We start from the raw sequence: 20,000 nt of genomic DNA on the forward strand, positions 1-20,000 counted from the left end.
TTTACAAAACATCAGCAGAGCAGACAAAGACAGCACTTTGCCTTTGCCACTCTATGCTCTCTCTATGCTTTCTCTTTGCTCTCTCTATTGTTACGACCCTGGTGGGTCTAGGCCCCGCCCCCATGATATTTGCATGCCTGTTCTGTCTCTCTAACGGAGCATTCACACGCTTCCGTTGGAATGCGTTGCGCCAACGGATGGCGGAGGAGGAGTCTGGCGCATGGGGTTCTGTTGATACCAGAGACGTTATAGTGAGATTGACAGGTCAACAAACCAATCACGCCACTAGCAAGCTGCTTACCTTGTAAGCAGTAGCATGCTAACATTAGGAAGGGTGCTCACACACCTCGCAAATCCTATCAGACGTATTTTTCAGTTACAATAAAGGGTTTTTTACATTGTACAGTGTATATTTCTCGGTAACTTTTAAAAAATCTAAGCAAAAAAAAGTCAAACAAACAACTTTTGGGTACAAATCTACGGAGTTTGGTCGCCATCTTTTTTTTTTTGAGCTTGCCGCTTTCTAGACGTGAGCATATACGGGATCTGATTGGCTAGCGCCTGTGCTGTCAGTTATGCATGAAAGGCAATTTGATTGGCTGACGCATGCATTGCCTCTCGAAAAGTTGAACATTCTTCAACTCTTGCTGCAAGCAAAGCATGAAACGCAACGCACGGGAACCCAACGGAGCCATAATTCAGTTCGTCAACCCTGACGGATCAATGCATTCCAACGGAAGCGTGTGAATGCTCTGTAAAGCAGGTGATTGGAAACAGGTGTAGCAGGTGATTGGACACAGGTGTAGCAGGTGATTGGAAACAGGTGTAGCAGTGATTGGATGGGCTACAAAAGCCCTGATCAGACTGCATTCGGGAGAGAGTTGGATTGGAGTTTTGGATTGGTCGTTGGTGTTTGGATAGGAATTGGATTTGTGGATACTCGTCGTCTTTTGGATTCTCGTCGTCGTTTGCTTTATATTACCATTTAACTGACTTTACCTTACATCTTTTGTTTCTCTCCACAAAACTGACATTCACCACACATTTTCCGATAAATATATACTTGTAACCCTTAATAAAATAACGTATTATTATATCATAAATTCTGCGTGGCCTCCCCTTTATGTTAATGCCTGTGAGCTAGGCACGTTACACTCTCTTTGCTCTCTCTATGCTGTATCTTTGCTCTCTCTATGCACTCTCTATGCACTCTCTATGGGGTGAGACTGTTGAGGAGTGAGACTGCTGAGGGTGAGACTGCTAAGGAGTGAGACTGGCATGATCACAAGGGGCTTTAAAGAGCTGTTCTGTGCTTCACAATAGAAAAAAAGCGCGTGCGTGCGCGTGTGTGTGTGTGTGACACCCTAAATGAATGGGGATGTTTCTGTGGAGACTAAATCATCCTTTCCACCTTTTGTATTTGAGCTTTTAAAACACAAACTCCATATTTTCTAAGTTTTGGAGCCTCACTCATTTATCTTCACAGCCCTTTCTGTCTCTCTCTCTCTCTCTCACTTTCTCTATCATACCTTCATGTGTGTGTGTGTGTGTGTGTGTGTGTGTGTGTTTGTGTATGTAATTGTCTTTGTGTAACACACACACGCGCACGCACGCACGCACACACACACAGACACACACAGTCTCTCCTGAAGGCATTACAGATCCATCTCCAGCAGCTCCAGGCAGCTGAGGCTTCTGCTTCAGCTTTGCCCCAGAGTTAAGTTTCTCATCCAGCCACTATGGTCCCCTCTCTCCCCTCTCCTCTCCACACCCTGAGGCGAACAGGGGACTTAGGGGACATAGCCTTGGTAGGTTCAACACAGCGTGGGTACATTCAGAACAGCCTGGTTATGTGGTCTGGGCACGTTTACCAACACCAGGGATCATGCACCAAAACTAAAGCACATTCACTACTGCCTGGGGACCCTCTTCCCGGATATCAAACTATCATCAGATCAGAGATCCATGCTGCTTGGATTTCCATAGCATCTGCTTGAGATGGTTGTAGCTCTGAGGGCTGTTTGAACAGACAGACAAAGTTTGTTTAGGAGGATTACACTGAAGAGTTTGATGAGGACAGGAGGGCAGATGGATAAAAAGTGTGACGATAACTTTATTACCCCTGATAATAGTTAGTCACAGCGTGACCTTCACACTCCAGATAACGGCTGAGTCTGAACTGCCACCTCACAGACTTATACAACGCACCCTTGACACATCCACACGACAGCAGAGGAAATCAAATCCACCACGCTACTTCACCTAATAACACCACCTGTGGGTAGCAGACTGGAACAAGTCTGTTTTTTTTTTGTGTGTGTGCAATTTCTAATGGAGGTGAGTAATCTGTGTTTTGTCTAATTATTCCTGTCATGTTTGTCATCTGTTTGTCAGCAACCACCCACCCATATCAAACATGAAAATGGACACACACACACACACACACACACACACACACACACACACACACACACACACACACACACACACACACACACACACACACACACACACACACACACACAAACACACACACACACACACACACCTCAGAACATGTCTCATTTAATCATCTGCTCAATGAAGTGTAACATGCGGCTAAATAAGCAACACAAAAACAACAGCGACAGCAAATAAACAAGCAAATATGTAAACAACTAACTAAACAACCCTAACTCACATTAACAGCAACAGCTTATAAGCACGTTCACAGCTTAAACTCTACTTCCAAAGCCTAGCTGCAGTAAGTGCAGTAAGTGAGTGAGCTGTTGTCTTTGATGTCTTAATGAGACGTTAAGACAGAATTAGTGTATTACTATGGCAGTGATTAATGGCAGTATGAGAAGCGTATGAATGTGAATGTAATGCAGGTGGTGATGAATGAAGTGGCTCCTGTTCTTGACACGGTGGCATTTTAAAGCCCCTTCCCTTTGCCCCTACAGATCACCCTGGGTTCTCCTGGGAGTGTGGGGGGCTACAGAAGGGGTCTTTAGTATGGAGGAGCGTTTAGGGAGGATAAAACATGCACTTGCTCTCCATCCAATTTTTATACTGCTCTCTACCTCTCCCTCATTCTATTACTCCATCCATCCCTCAGTTTCTCTCTTCCCCCATCTGTTCCTGTCTGCATTCTCTCTCCTCCTGTCTTCTTTCCTTCCCCTCCAAGTATCTCCTGTGGCTTTCTGCTTAGCGCTTTCTCTATCAACACCTCTCTGTCTTCCCCTATCCCTCTGACTCCATGCTCCCCCATCTCTCTCCTCTCTCTTTCTATCCGTCTCCTGCTTCTTGGCTTGCCTCCATCACGAGTCCCACAGGTCAGATAACTAATTGATTAAAATCTGTGACTGCAGCTCATCCTGACACATGCATCTCAGAGACCCACCAGGGAGAAGAGCTGAAGAGAGAAGAAGTGATGGAGAGTGATAGGGAGGGACAGAGAGAGAGGGAGAGAGAGAGAGAGAGAGAGAGATAGAGAATGGTAGAGTCTCTGAGTTAGAGAGAGAGAAGGGCGTGAGAGAGAGATAAGGGTAGAGAAATTGGAAAGAGAAAAGAGAGAGAGGCTGGCAGAGACAAAGAGAGTGACAAAGACAGAGACTGGCAGAGAGAGAGAGAGACTGACCCAGAGAGAGAGAGAGAGAGAGAGAGAGAGAGAAAGAGAGGTTGCGGCAACCCTCTGATAGGCTTTTTAATGAAAAAGTTGAGAGGGACTTGCTGGAGTTGGAGGCCACCACCTGTGGCCTTGACAGAGTCTCTCTCCCTCATCTGACACCAATTATCCTCACCACTGAGCTACCAATGCCATGGCAACCCGTTACCGCTGACTACTTGAATGCCCCCACTCCATTTCTGAGCTTTGCTAAGAGAGCAGATTCTACATCACACCTTCATCTCCATGGTTTCACTTTCTCTTTTTCCTCTCTTCCATTTCCATCTCTTATCTCTTATTTAATTCAATTTTATTAATTTATATAGCAGCATTAACAATAGACAATGTCTTAAAGCGCTTTACAGAGCCCAAGACCTAAAACCCCTAGAGCAAGCACAAGGAGGAAACTTTGCACAGAACCCAGCTCAGAGAGGAGACCCATCAGGTATGCATACATGTCTTTCTCTCTCCTCTCTCTCTCTGCACTATTCCCCTTCACTGGATGGTCATTTAATCCAATCCAATTGAGGGGTCACTATGACATACGAACACACACACACATGCACATGCACACGCACACGCACAAGTAAACACACACACACACACATCCATATTAGTCCAAAATGAATAGTAAACCTGTGTGTGTGTGTGTGAGGGAGAGTTCTGGCCTGTTCCTAACTCTCTCTGTAGTGATGTGATGTGACATGACTGGCATGTTTTAACCCTCTTAAATTGACAACACTTGTTCCCTTTTCCATATGCCCTCTGGACATGAAGGCTCTGATCTGAGGCTCTGTTTCAGCACTGCAGCTGCCAACATGCCAACAAGCCAGCATTGGTTTCAGAGCAGATATTTTATTACGGTAATTAGACCAAGTACGCCAAGTATGATAACACAAATACAAATACACAGGAACACATACACACACACCCACAGACACGCATGCACACACAAACACACGCGCGCGCGCACACACACACACACACAAACATGCACACACAGAGCGCTGGCTCACATTCTTGGCATTCGTTACATTGCTGTCAAGACAGTGAATGGATATTTGCCGTGTGAAGCTTTTAAAATAATGTTGGGAATCCATTAACATGTCAGATAAGTGTGACTGATGCAGGGACCCATCTGTCCTTTGAGATGTTGGCTGGCTGCTGGATTTTCCTCCATCACATCCAATCAGACAAGGACGGCTCAAATAACTCAGTCATACACTCCACTAATTCATGTTTATTTTTAAACAGAAATGATCAATGTAAACTCATATAACCTACATAGAGTTTATTTGGAAAATGTTGAGTTTGTGTTGGATTAAATGTATATTAGGAGCTGTGTATACTGTTGTGCAGCATGGCTCCCCCACAGAGCATGGCAGCATCAGTACCATGGAGAGCACCCCTACATAAGGACCCCAACAGTAAGCACTAGCACACTGACATTTTCAGAACCTCGGAGAGCTCCAGTGGCCCACAGGTGTTCCCAAGTGTGTGTGTATGTGTGTGTGTGTAGGTGTGTGTGTGTTTGTGTCTGTCTGTGTGTGTATGTGTGTGTGTGTGTGTGTGTGTGTGTGTGTGGTTGAAAAGCCACTGAGCTCTAAGTGTTTGCCTGGGACTTGGGACCAGAGAACAAGGAAAGCGATCAGAGGGCAATTGCTGACCATGTCTCTTATGAACAGAGAGGTGGACTTTTGGTTAAGGACTCCTCTGTCTCTATCTGTCTCTGTCTCTGTCTCTGTCTCTGTCTCTGTCTCTGTCTCTGTCTCTGTCTCTGTCTCTGTCTATCTGTCTCTCTCTCTCTCTTGCTCTCTCTCCTTCTCTCACACACACACACACACACGCGCGCCCGCGTGTGCGCGCAGACACACATTCACCAATTGTACAAAAGAACAACATAATCCAAATCTTACAGTTCATCTACAAAACACTAAATATCAAACTTGCACATCAAAACAAAGATTTGCTTGGCTCTAATCAGTGAAATTGGGCCACTGATGTTTTCTTTTCTCTTCATGTTTAGCCAATTAACAGGAGCAATGATCACACAAAGTCTTTGTTAGGAAATATCACTAATAATTAAACTTGGCTCATGGCTGAGGGGTAGGAGTACGTGTGAAAGAATGTGTACATGGTGTGTGTGTGTGTGTGTGTGTGTGTGTGTGTGTGTGTGTGTGTGTGTGTGTGTGTGTGTGTGTGTGTGTGTGTGTGTGTGTGTGAGTGTGTACCTGATTGGAGCTCCTCTGCTCTTGGCTGGCTTTAGGAGAATAGTCACAGTGCTGTCAGTCTGGTTGATGGACGTCTCTTGATCGTAGGCAGGCATAGAAGGAGCTGTAGAAACACACACACACACACACACACACACACACACACACACACACACACACATCCCTCAGTAAAAACATATATAGCTTTATTCTCTATATCCCTTTTCTATCTGTCTAGTGTATTTCTTTTGAACACAAACTCACAGAAGCCACTCCATCGTAAAAAAAAAAACACTCAAATTTCTCTTTATTCTCTAACTCTTTCTCTCCCTCTCTATACTTCACATTTGCTCTGTCTCTTTGTCCTCTTTGATTGTCACACTCTCACATCCCTAAGTCAGTGACTGTGAAGGAGTCTTTAGTTGAATCTCTTTGAGTTGTCACCTCCCCCTGTCTTCATAATCAGAAACTTCAAACACTCTTTCTGTTAGCCTTTATCTCACTCACACACACACCCATTTAAAATTCACCACTTTTCTCTAGAATCCAGGCTCCTTGCCTTCTAATCACTGATTTTAGAGCATGTGTGTGTGTGTGTGTGTGTGTGTGTGTGTGTGTGTGTGTGTGTGTGCAAATGATTGTACAAGTGTTTGTGCTTCTTCCTGATATGTGAGTGTATTTGTGTGTATGTGCCTATTCGTACAAGTTTTTGTGCTTCTTCCTGATATATGAGTGCATGTGTGTCTGTGCTTCTCCTGGTCCTCACTGTACCTGATATGCGTGTGGTGGCCTGGGTGATGGCGGGGGGCCCGTAGCCCTTGACACTGCTGGCTCTCAGTGTGAAGGAATAGGTGGAGCCGGGGTAGAGCCCCAGGAACACATGGGACGTCTCATTGCCCTGCTTAACCACCCTGCCGCTCTGATTGGACAGATCCAGCCCCAGGTCGAAAGAGCTCACTGCCTTATAGGACATCTGAGGGAGACACACACACAACAGTCAGCTCAATACTGACGCCCTGCAGGCCCGGAGGTGTCATAACGCCCTGATGTTTTCTCAGTCCTTATTTTATTTCACTACTTCTTCCTTAACAAAAGACAATCACTAAAAGTGAGGACTGGTAATTAGGACTGACCTTTTCAACCATTTCAAACATGCAAATACTGTTAAGCCATGCAGTGTGAGTCTGCACCACTTCCTTCTCTGAGCCTTTTACCACCAAGGGCCATCAGAGGAGGAAGGCAGGAAGGGCTTCCTGAAAGGCTTTTTTACTTGACCATAATTGAGCCTATCTATAAAGCCCACTTATAAACACACTTTCATTCTGCCTCCAATCAAAGTGCTCCAATATAATTCTAATTAGCAAACACAAAGGGGCCTCCTTTTGAAAGGCCAGCGAATTCAGCTTCCTTCTAATTCCTCAGCGTTTCAAGGAGCTCTTCATATGGCTCTTAATCACAAAATGTCATAGGCTACGCTTCCAAATCCAATAATCACAACATTTCAACAGCCAATTGAAAGGGTGATTATTATTTTAATTCCGGCACACTAGTGGTTGCAGGATTTGTCTTAATTAAAAAAAAAACAACACTTAAAGATAAAAGCCACCGGATTAATTAAGAAACAAAGTTTTAAATGAAGTGGGATATAGAGTTAAAAATGCAACCTTAGCAAGCCTTTCACGCGACATATCAGCTTTTGCATTTGAATGATTCATTTGTATTCAGTGTGACATTACTGATTGTGCACTAAATTAAAAAAATAGTCACAATGAAATGTATGCTCTAAGGGTTCTGGTTAAATTAATTTAAGATGCATCTTCTGTGGTCCATTTGCCATGGCCATCCTTCCGTATGAGGAAAATGAAGAGGGGGTAAGATTGGGCAGGAACGTAGAAATTAACATAGACATTTAAAACTAAATTCTTTCATACTTCAGTTCTCATATGATAGAGTTCATAATGGTCCATATGTCAGTGTGTGCTCAACACACATGAGTAGAACCCAGCTAAAAGGTTAAGGCTGATAAACCTTCACTGGTCTAAAAGTGTTGTGACCTGTCAACTGTCTTCACTGTGTTCATTTTCTCTCAAAACAGAAGAAAGAGAGCAGGAGCTCAGACCAGCCATCACAATGAGCCCAAGCCACTAAGGTGAGAGAGAGAGAAAAAGAGAGCGATAGAAAGAGAGACAGAGAGATAGAGAGAGAAAGAGAGAGAGAGAAAGAGAGAGAGAGAGATAGAAAGAGAAAGAACTGAGGGGAAAGCATGGTCGTGTACCCTGAGTGTGGTGGGGGCAGAGGAGGTGAGATGTGATGTGGGGCTGATATCTGAGCTTGTCTCTGGGATCTCACTTTGAGTCCCTTTGATACAGTCAAATCAAAGAGCAGGACTCAGGCTTCAAGGCTGGCAACTTCTGGGGACTAAACAGTCTCTGGGTGGAGGAATGTCTGTGTGTGTGTGTGTGTGTATGTGTATGTGTGTGTGCGTGTGTGCGTGTGTGAGGGGAAGTTGTGGGTGCACGTGGTTGTGTGAGAGAGTAGATATTTGTGTGTGTGTGTGTGTGTGTGTGGGTGTGATCCAGATTAATCCATTTAAAATTAAGGTCTGAGGGTTCCCATTTTTAGCAAAAACACAAATTATTTCACCGCAAGTTTGAAATGTGTGCTGGGTTGGATATGTATGTAATTTATTCATGTCTACTTTTTATTCATGTATTTATTATATATATACATATATACTGTATATATATACTGTATATACACATATATATACTATATATATATATATAAAATAATCATCATCATCATCATAACCACCACCATCATCATCGTAATCATAATAATAATCATAATAACAATAACAATAATCATCATCACTTTCACACACACACACACACACACACACACACACACACACACACACACACACACACACACACACACAAACACACACCAGCAGACTCAGCGCACCCAAATCTCACACAGAACCAGCCTTGATGAATCACAGAACCGGCACATCCACACGGAACATACGCCAGATTATAACCGGTACATCCACACGGAACATACGCCAGATTATAACCGGTACATCCACACGGAACATAGGCCAGATTAAAACCGGCACATCCACACGGAACATAGGTCAGATTATACCCTTGCCAAAACTCAGTATGAGGATCATTCAGTGTGGGCTCACTTGAAACAGAGACAACCAACACCATTATATTTCAATTAGGTTCATGTGTTATAAAAGCATGTATATAATAGCTGTAAGACAATGCATCAATCTTGATTGCCATACTGAGCTTGAATATAGCTTGTGTTTTGATTTCTGTCTGATATGATTGTAGTTTCACACAATCTTTTCCTTGCTTTACCAGAGAGACAAGTAGTCTGATGGGTGGGTGTCTGTGTTGTTCTTAGAGATAATAAAAGACCCATAAATACAATTAGTCAACATAATGAAGGACATTCTTTAAGTCAGTAGCTAGTTTAAAGCTGTCTGCCTGTACCACTGGTCTGGATGGCCATATTTGATTGTAATGTAATGGAGCTATGAATATGCAAATGCTACACCTGGCTTCTGCGACAGCTCTCATTTCAACATAGCCTTATGCTAATGAGATGTACATCCCCACTCCGCAAGTTGAGGGGATTGGTTCTGTAGGTATGTGACGTATTAAAACACAGACTGTCTGATTCCGTATCTTTGAGACTGTCATTGGTACACTGCAATTTCAAAGTGGAAATACTTGATTTCCCTAATGAAATGTCATGCCTACCTATAAAAAACATATGGACATGTAGACAAAAAACTTGATTTTCATTGGGGGCCGTATGGCCGTATGTGTAGGCGTGTATATGTGGGTGTCTGTGTTGTTGATCCTTGTCTCTCACCTCATACTGAGTAATGACTCCGTATGTCTGAGTCGGCTCCCTCCACTTCAGGATGATCTTCTCCTCATACGCACTGGCCTGGATGGAGTCCAGAGGCACTGCACCAGGGACTGATGGGAAATGAAGTCCACAACGAGTCAATTAATAATAGTGGTTACTTTCTCTGATAATCACATTACAGAATAACAAAGGAGAGAAAGGTACTGCCCCAGGAGATTCAAATAATATTTAATTTATGTCACAGCCACAGTGAGAGAACTCTCCACATTCACATTCAACTGAGAGAACTCAGTTCTTAACATTCACTCATTAAAATGGATGTGTATGATGGTGTCGTATGTGTGCATAACTGTCATAGTAATTGTGGGAAATGAAGTCCCCACGAGTCAATCAATCTATAACATGTTGTAGTAATTCCACTCTTATAGCAATTATTACAGGGGAGCAGTATGCATTTAGAGACAATGAGTATGAATGTTAGAGAGACCCTGAGACATGGGAAACAAGACAGTCTCAGCATAGGAACAGGAGAAACAACACACAGAGAGAGAGAGAGAGAGCGAGAGAGAGGGAACACAGCCTGGCCATAGAGGTGGGTAGGTACAGACAAACCTGTCAGCCCAAGAGAAACAGACTGCCCCCACTGCGATCAAGGAACAGTAGAGACACAGTTGCACTTCCTCACACAGTGCACAGAATATGAGGACAATAGGAGAAACTATTTGCAAAAGACTGGTGAGGTCCCCCCTGAGAGGAGATGCTTTCAAGCCTCATTGGAGAAAATGAGGAATGCCCCGTCCTCGGTCCACAATACGTGACTTCCCGCCATAAACTGAGGGACAGCCCATACATTCACATAATATGTTCATGTTCATCTTTGTTGTTGATGTCTTTGATGATTATTATTTGTATAGTATTTTTTCTACTTCTCCCTTTCCCTTCTGGTGTATCTTGTGAACACAGTGTATACACCCAACCAAAATTGCTTTGGCAATACTGTGTAACATTATGGTCATGCCATTAAAGCTTCTTTTGAATTTGAATTTGAGAGGGAGGGGGACGGGGTTCGAAGGGAAGAAGGGAAGAAGAAAGGAAGATTTGAAAAGGGAGGGGGAAAGAGAGAGAACACACTCAGGTGCGACGTCAGGAGGATGGATAGATGCTTCAATCTTCGCAGCCACAGTGACAAGACATGCTCCTAATCACCTCTCTTCTCGGTTCAAATACAAGTGTGTATGTGCCACTGTGGCTTCTCTCCTGGGCTCCTGAACATGCACACACACACACACACACACACACACACACACACACACACACACACACACACACACACACACACACACACACACACACACACACACACTCACACACACACACACTCACACACACTCACACACACACACACGTATAACAGTGATAACGGGGCTTCTTTCCAGATTGTGTGTAAGCGTGTGTGTGTGCGCGTGTGTGTCTGTGAACATCAGAGGGGTCCATAATGAAAAAGCTGAGCTCAGTCAGTAAAAGCCTACAGAGCCTTCACTCATTACTGTGGGAGACCTTTGGCCCTGACGTGTGTGTGTGTGTGTGGGTGTGTGTGTGTGTGTGTGTGTGTGTGTGTGCGTGTGCGTGTCTGTGTATGTCTCTGTGTTAGACAGTGCATGTGTGTCTGTGTGTCTGTGTGTCTCTGTGCCAGGTTTGTGTGCGTGTGTGTGTGTCTTTCTCTCTCTGTGTCTGAGCAGGGACTGATTTCATCTTCTACAACTGCTTCCACAGGGACACCGGAGAAACTACATTGTCAAAGATGAAACGGATAAACGCCTCGTCTTAACACAGAAATGTCTCTGCACCCCACCTCCAAAAAGGGGAACTATCTCATTGCATCCATCCCAAAAGGCTTGTCTTTTTTATGTCAGCAGTTAGTCAGCCTGAGAGCTGAGGTGCTTTAGTGTAACTAGGGGATGATTCATCTCTTTCTCTATCTGTCTCTTTCCTCACCCACTCCATATTTACAGGTTGGTTTGATTAGTTTGAGGCCGAGGATGGTGCAGGGTAACCATCAGTCTATTTACAATTCCACCACCCCATCCATCCATCAACCGATTCTGCCTCCCTGGCTTTCTCAGCTCACCACCATTCATCCACCCACCCACCAACCCATTCATCCATTCACCAATGCCTTCCACCAACCCATTCATCCACCCACTCACCAACCCATTTATCCATCTACCCACCCACCAACCCATTCATCCATTCATCCATGCCTTCCACCAACCCATTCATCCATTCATCCATGCCTTCCACCAAACCATTCATCCATTCACCCATGCCTTCCACCAACCCATCCCTCCCTTCCTCCCTCTCTGTTCTCACCGTCCTCGTCTGTCTGAAGGTGGATCTCTGCAGACTCCTTGCTCCCCTCGGGGTTCCGGAGCAGCAGTCGGAGGCTGAGGTTGGTGAAGGGTGTGAGGTTATGGATGGTGTGCTGCGGTGCGCTGCTCAGTGTGTCCAGGCACAGCTCCTCCCGGTTCTGCTGCTCCTGCTCGCCGGCGCCTCCTCTCACACGTTCCCGGTACTGCACCGTCAGGTTGTAGCTGTGACAGCGCGTGACGTTGTAGCCAAACGGCTCCCAGCGCACGGTGACCTGCCTGGCCTGCACGTCCACCACCTCCACATGACGCGGGCCCTGCATGGGCTCTGCAGGAGGACAGAGAGGCACAAGACAGGAGAAATCTTCAAGAGAGCACACAACAATTACATCCATCGAGACAGTTATTTGAATATAAATATAAAAAATTATTAAAGAGAAAAAGTGTGATGATAGATTTTTAAAAGGATCATTTCAAAAACATGTTATTTGGTATTTATATTTGTATATTGTGTTTAAAAAAAGATTATACAGTGTTTAGAACAACACAACAAACCCATGGTACTATTATATCAATTGCATACTATTATGTAAGGAATACACGTTGTAAATAGCAACAGTGTAGGAACCCTAATTAGGATTAGAAAATATTAAATATTTAACTCTCTTTTCTACTAATGGACATACAATTTCACTGTGAAACCAAACGCTGACTGAAGTTTCAAATGTCCCCTTTATTTTCTGTGTGTGTTTCACAAGGTGGAATGAGGAGGAGAAGGACATATGCCTTTGCCTTTGACTACTTAATCTACCAGAAGCATCTGAGAGGGAGACATCACAAGTCTGTTGACAGTAACCTACATCTCACACAAAGCATGGACTCTCAGTCTGATTGTTCCTCCCAGTCTATAAACGGTAGAGTCAGTCCTGTGTGTCTGCAGGTGCACTAAATAACTCAGTCTGATCACTAACCAGAAAAGACTGTGCATGCTGGGAAGCACACGGGCCCATAACTCCACATAAAGGCGGACTCCAGCTCTGTCTGATTAACTGCCTTTTAACTGCATTTAAAAAGCTGCATTGTCATTCAGAGCCAAAGGTTAATGCATCCTCTGATTCACTCTCTATTCATGAGACCGTACAGCAAGAGAACAACTAGTTATACAGGGAACCAATGTCCTTTGGAGCTGCCTGGAGGCCCAGTCAGTACATAGCAGGTAACATCCACACACACATGCTCCCTCTACTCCTGTTCAAGACCTAGTCTCACCTTTCAATAGCAAAAGCCCAACCCCCACCCTGACACATAAACACACACACGCACACACCATGTCTCCTTTAATAGAATTTCACTGCTTCTCTTTCCCATCCATTCCCATCTGACCCTCCTCTCACTCAACCCTCCTCTCTTTCTCTTTCTCTCTCTTTCTCTTTCTCTCTGTCTCTCTGTCCCTACTGGGGTAGGATTAATAAGATCAATTTCCATTCCAGGTTAAATTCAAAGTCCATTTTCTCTGGAACTTAACACTTTCCCTCCTATTACAGTCGGGCAGAGCTCAATTTCCCACAGCTGCTCTCCCTTACAGCTCCTACACACAGGCACACGCACACACGCACACACACACACACACACACACACACACACACACCTATGTTAGGTCATAGCCAGTAGCAATGGTTGACACACACGTACACAGACACCCAGCTGTCAGCTTGTTAGTCCTGAGTGTTCATTCAACAAACAAGCAGATGGCACGCGGCCCTTAACCTGTAAGGAATGCCTATAGGTACAGCTGCTGCAGCGGCACCTGAGCATGTAAACATAAATAAATAACATTGGACAGCCAGGATAAAGGGTGGAAATATTCCTACCAAGACGAGCATCAAAGCCACAAGATGGTGCGACTCTCCTTACCTCTCAAAACTGTAAACTGCAACAATGTGTGTGTGTGTGCGTGCGTGCATGCGTGCGTGAGTGTGCGCGTGCGTGCGTGGGTGGGTGCGTGCATGCGTGCATGCGTGCGTGTGTGTGCGTGCGTGCAAGTAATGGCGTGAATTATGAGATTCCATGTTCACACACATGCCTTTCAGACCTCTCAGAGCACTCTCAGATGGTGCGGTCAATATGAAACAAATATGACAGTTTAAGACCTGTACGCCTCACACCACTTTTCTCCCCCCTACAATCTAGAAAACTATCTGATCGATTTTCTCTTTCTTTTTTCATACTCTCTCCCTTCTCCTTCTCCCTCTCTGTCTCTCTCTCTCTCTCTCCCCCCCCTCTATCCAGCCTTTCATTTCTCTCTCACATATTGATTTTCACTCTCCTTGATTTCTCTCCTCACCTTTTCTCTGCTTTCTTCTCTCTTTCTCTCCCCATCCCTCCCTCCCTTTTCCACACCCTCCCTCTTTCTTGAACCCCCTCCCCCTTTTTTCCCTTGCCAAGTAAATTCTTCATCACTGCGCTCTGGGCTTCTTTTAGGGAGCAGAAACTGGATATCGAATCAATGGGGTACAGGGTTCCCACCACTCTTTCATTTCAAAACATTTCCATGCCATGTCAGAGACATTTAATGAACTTTAAAAGACCCTACACGGGCACATACTTTACTCCAAAGGTTGGGACTAATTGTTCAAGGAAAATTAAACAACAGCCTCTTCCATTCATTTTCTAAATGGCCAGTTAGGATCTCAATTTAAGTGTGTAAGAAAGGGGAATTTCCTCCATTCTCACTGGAGCAAGAAAAGGGCTTTTGGCCCTTTAAGACACTGACTCCCCCACTGTAAAGGTTGGTTCTGTGCTCCCCACGTCAATGGTGGGGTCCAATTTAGCCTAAGTGGCTGCCCTATTTTAACAGGTGCCTCATTGGCATGAGGGGAGGACTGGCTGAGAGACATTTTCAGATAGGCATGAAAGAGCACCAAAGAGGACTGGTTGAGGCATGAAGGTAAAACACTTCCCTGATGTGAGGAGAAGTGTTTTGGGTCTAGATGTGTGGACACCGTTTGCCTTGTTTTGTGTGCCTGGTTCTGTGTGCCTTGTCTTTGTGCCTTGTCTTTGTGCCTTGTGTTGGACCTTGTGTGTGTATGTATGTATTTGCTAGGTGGCCAGTATATGTACTTAGCTTAAGGTTAGTCTCTGTGCCTAGGTTTGGGGCCTGGCTTGGGCCTAAGTAGGACATGCAGGTATCCAGGGTGCAGAGTACTGAAGTGCCTGTGAGTACGGCCGGGATGTTTGGTTTGTTTGTTTTTATTTCATTTCATGGGCACATATGTTGGGGTGCTATAGAGCCCTTGTTAATAAATGTATATATTTTTGTACGGAAACTCCACCATCTCCTGCACTCTTCTTCCTCACTACACCACCAAGTCCAGTCGCCACATCCCAAATAACATGGGGGACCGGTCGGTCCTTCACAAAGTGGAAATGATCACACAGCAGCACGGCACAACACAACATTATCCATGGAAGAGTACAATAACATAATTCATTTCATTACACCTACATACAACATAATGAAATGTCATGACATCAAAACTTTCAATGAATTTACCTGGAAAATGGGATTTTAAAATTCCATGACTTCCAGGATTTCAATGACTGTGGGAACCCTGAAAGTAGTCAAAGAATGTCTGCACTACAAAATTAATTGGATAGTTTTTACTTTTTTATTATTTTTTGTATAGCAGCAGAGGCATCAAAACAACAAGGCTGCATGCCGAACTCAAACAGAATCAAACAGAACTTAAAAAGCTATTGATTTCCTCAGCTGGCCTGCAACTACCAGTGAGCAGAGCTGGAAGGCCTCATCCAGCACGGTCTGTGCACTAAACTCCAGCGCTAAGCTAAATTAGCCTGATGCTGTTAAATCATTATCTGTTGCTTTGAGTTTTCTCTGCCCTTCCTCCATGCTATGAGGAGAAGGGGCTGGTTGTGTCGGGCATACAAGCATTCCTTTAAGAATTGTTAGTCTGTGTGTGTGTGTGTGTGTGTGTGTGTGTGTGTGTTTGTGATAGTGTGTGTGTGATAGTCAAAAGGAAATGGGGGGATTGATAGAGGCAAACACACTATGTGTGTGTGTGTGTGTGTGTGCGAGTGTGTGCGTGCATGTGTGTGAGAGTGTGATAGTCAAAGGAAATTAGGGGGTTGATAGAGGCAAACACAGTTTTTGTGTTCGCGTGTGCATGCGTGCATTTGTGTGTGTGTGTGATTGTGTGTGTGTGATAGTCAAAGGGAATGAGGAGGTTTATAGATACAAACGCAGGGTTTGTGTGTGTGTGTGAGGGTGTGTGTGATAGTCAAAAGGAAATGGAGGGATTGATAGAGGCAAACACAGCATGTGTGTGTGGGTGTGTGTGTGTCTGTGCATAGTTCAAGAGTGAGCGCAGAAAGACCCACAGTGATTGTGTGAGTTTACAGGAGAGCCATCCAGAAAATGGGAGTTTGGAATCCCTCTATTTGCGGAACTATCAGCAGCCAGCAGTCCACTCAGCAGAGCTCCACTGAAAAGCTGAGGGAGAGGAGGCCTGGCAAACCACGCAAATCAAATAACAGCCATGACCATGCCAGTACACACACAGCGACACACACACACACACACAGGCAACTCTACACACACACACACACACACACACACACACACACACACACACACACACACACACACACACACACGCACACACACACGGACACACGGACACACAGACAGGCACACACACACACACATACCCTTTGTCAGGTCATAGCCAGTAGCAATGGTTTACACACACGTACACAGACAGTCTCCTGTCAGCTTGTTAGTTTTGAGTGCTCATTCCACAAACAAGCACACAACATCTCATAACCTGTGAGAACCAGCGACACCTGAGCTTCTAAACCTGCTCTTGACTCCAGCTGCTTCTCTGCGATGCTAAGTGTGGAGGTCCTGACCTGAGCATCTAAACCTGCTCTTGACCCCAGTTGCTTCTCTGAGATGAGTTGAGGTCCTCATATTTTCACATGCTGCTGGGTTCTCCATAATACACCATGGCTGCCAGAGCCATCATGGCCTCCACAGATGCTGATTGTTTCCACCTCATTACATTTCCATAAAGAGGAGAAATTACACAAGGAGCGCAACTGGAACCAGAGACATGAAACCACCACAGCATCCAGGATGACAGGGGTAGAGGTGACATGGGATGGAGGGAAGGTGTGTGTGTGTGTGTGTGTGTGTGTGTGTGTGTGTGTGTGTGTGTGTGTGTGTGTGTGTGTTTGTGTGTGTGTGTCTGTGACAGACACGACACACCTTGACAGCCAAGTCTAAACAATTAACTCCCCTTCCTGCCTCTTCAAAGATACATTGGGTCAAGAGCCACGCTTTGAAGAAAGGAGTGGAGAAGAAAAGATTGGAAAGAAGAGAGAGATGGAGAGAGGAAGAGGAGGGATCCTGACCTCCACTCCTCCTCCTCTCTTCATCTGTCCGTTTTTTCACTCGTCTTTTCATGTGTGGAGCTCAGAGGGCCGTCCCCTGGGAAAAGCCTTCTGCACAACACACAGGAGAGAGCAGCACACACTCACGCTTTCATCACCGCTGATGACGAGGGTGTGTGTGACAGTGTGTGTGTTTGTGTGTGTGTGTGTGTGTGTATCTGTATGTACGTGTGTGTGCTATGGTTTGACAGATTCCAGGTGTGTCTGTGCGTGTGTGTGTGTGTGTGAGAGAGAGACAGACACGATTTGAAATGTATTGACCTGTGTTTAAAAATCACCTGGAACCAGACAAACCAGGGCACAAACACACACACTCATGCTTAAGCATGCGCACGCACACACACACACACACACACACCCTTTTCCAAGGAACATATTGGTATGCAGTGTAGTGGGTAAATCATCACCTGTATCCTCTCTCATGGTACTAATTGAATCGTTTGACATTGACATTTAGATGGGACTATTAGTGGCTTTTCATCATTACTGTTTGACATTTAAATAATGTTTTCTAAATGATCTGCCTGTTATCGTCTCCTGTTCCCTCTAAGGCCCATCAAACCTTTATCAGTTGGACAAAGAATGTATGCACTGTGGAAATGTTTTTTTTCTAACTTGGTAAGAGTACTTTTGACAACTCATAAAATGTTCTATTACCTAAGAAGAGAGCAGAAATGAGCAAACATTGGTTAACCTATTGCAGTGGTTCCCAAACTTTTTACAGTCCCGTACCCCTTCAGACATTTAATCTCCAGAGCGAATTCATTTGACAGGCTACGGAGGTCTGTGTTGAATAGGGGGGCGTGGCCGGAGCGGAGTTCAGCACAGACGTGACATTTTCTCAGTGGTTTTGTTTTCTAATTAATGCTTGTTCATCGTTGCGATCGTTGTTGTGTTTATAAGAAAGAAATACAGCCTTGCAGGACAAAATACAGGGGAATTTGGGTGATTTTGATGCACAAAATGATGTTTCCGTCTGAAAGTTGCAATTCTGTTTCAAACGGTACATTCTGCGAATTCCGTCCGTTTTCTGTTATCGCGGAAATGTTCTCCCCGCGTACCCCCTGAACCACTTCGCGTACCCCTGGGGGTATGCGTACCCCAGTTTGGGAACCGATGACCTATTGGAACCCATTGCTGATTAATTGATTGAAAGAATAAATTGTGGGTACGAACAAAAATAAGAGGATGTGTTTGTATATCGCTTCCTGCATGAGGCCCAATGTTTACTTTGTTTGTACGGTAATCTAACATACATGTGATATAGTGTGTGTGAGACAGAGAGGAGGAAACATTTATTGGTTCTCCAAATCCCAAAACAGAGAAAAGTCATTAGTCCCGACTCCCGAATGAATGAGAGCAAATTGGGCATGTCTGCAACAGTCTGCACAGGGTGTGTGTGAGTGTGTGTGTACATGCACTTGTGAGTGCATGCTTGTATGTGTGTGTGTGTGTCCTCTGTTTGTGTGTGTGTGTTCACACGTCTTTTCATGTGTGTGTCTCAGAGGACGTCAGAGGGCCATCCCCTGAGAAAAGCCCCCTGCACAACACACAGGAGAGAGCAGCACACACTCACGCTTTCATCACCGCTGATGATGAGGGTGTGTGTGTGTGTGTGTGTCTCTCTCTATGTGTGTGTGTGCGCGTGTGCGTGCGCGTGTGCGTGTGCGTGTGCGTGTGCGTGTGCGTGTGTGTGTGTGTGTGAGGCAGTGACATAGGGCTCTGTGTGTAACCCAGCTGCAGTGCCCGATGAATGATTCTCTTATCAGATTCACTGCAGGCCAACACAGCTCTGCTCTAAGAGGGTCTTTATCAAACACATCTATCTCTCTCTCTCTCCCTCTCTCTCTCTCTCTTTCTCTCTCTTTCTCTCTCTACCTCCCTCTCTCTCTACCTCCCTCTTTCTCTCCCTCTCCACAAAAAGGAGATATCTGTATTCATGGTCAGATACATCCTTAACTGTTTAGGCAGTTTAATCTTTATCTCCCTCGCCATGTTGCTTTCCATCTATATCTCCACCTCCATCTCTCACTCCCTTGCTGGGATTGGTTGTACACACACACACACACACACACACACACACACACACACAAACATACAGACACAGACACAGACACAGACACAGACACAGACACAGACACAGACACACACACACACACACACACACTTATTAAGTGTGTGTCAGGTCATTAGTGCTGTCTCTGGTGTCTTTATCTGAAGAGAGCAGCAGAGCAGAGCAGGTGGATTCACTGCCCCAGAAAGCACTGAAGAGAGATGACTTAACACACACACAGAGACACACACACACAAACACTCACACACACACACACAAACACACAAACACACACACACACACACACACACACACACACACACACACACACACACACTCACACAGACATACACACAAAC

The 20,000-nt window shown here is 44.9% G+C and overlaps 1 protein-coding gene across 15 annotated transcripts in view; it reads right to left on the reverse strand.

Annotated features, from left to right (window-relative positions):
• Positions 1-20,000, reverse strand: part of LOC105889427 (receptor-type tyrosine-protein phosphatase mu-like) — a 133,536-nt gene that overhangs the window by 68,314 nt on the left and 45,222 nt on the right. For all 15 annotated transcript variants that reach the window (XM_031559840.2, XM_031559846.2, XM_031559845.2 and 12 more), the window contains exons 8-11: positions 12,121-12,444; positions 9,751-9,860; positions 6,628-6,829; positions 5,878-5,980 (exon numbers count right to left, since the gene is read on the reverse strand). In XM_031559840.2, the coding sequence (XP_031415700.1) occupies positions 5,878-5,980; positions 6,628-6,829; positions 9,751-9,860; positions 12,121-12,444 (739 nt within the window). The remainder of the gene's footprint in view (positions 1-5,877; positions 5,981-6,627; positions 6,830-9,750; positions 9,861-12,120; positions 12,445-20,000) is intronic.

The sequence above is a fragment of the Clupea harengus genome, chromosome 22 (genome assembly GCF_900700415.2).
Source record: "Clupea harengus chromosome 22, Ch_v2.0.2, whole genome shotgun sequence".
Taxonomy (NCBI): Eukaryota; Metazoa; Chordata; class Actinopteri; order Clupeiformes; family Clupeidae; genus Clupea; species Clupea harengus.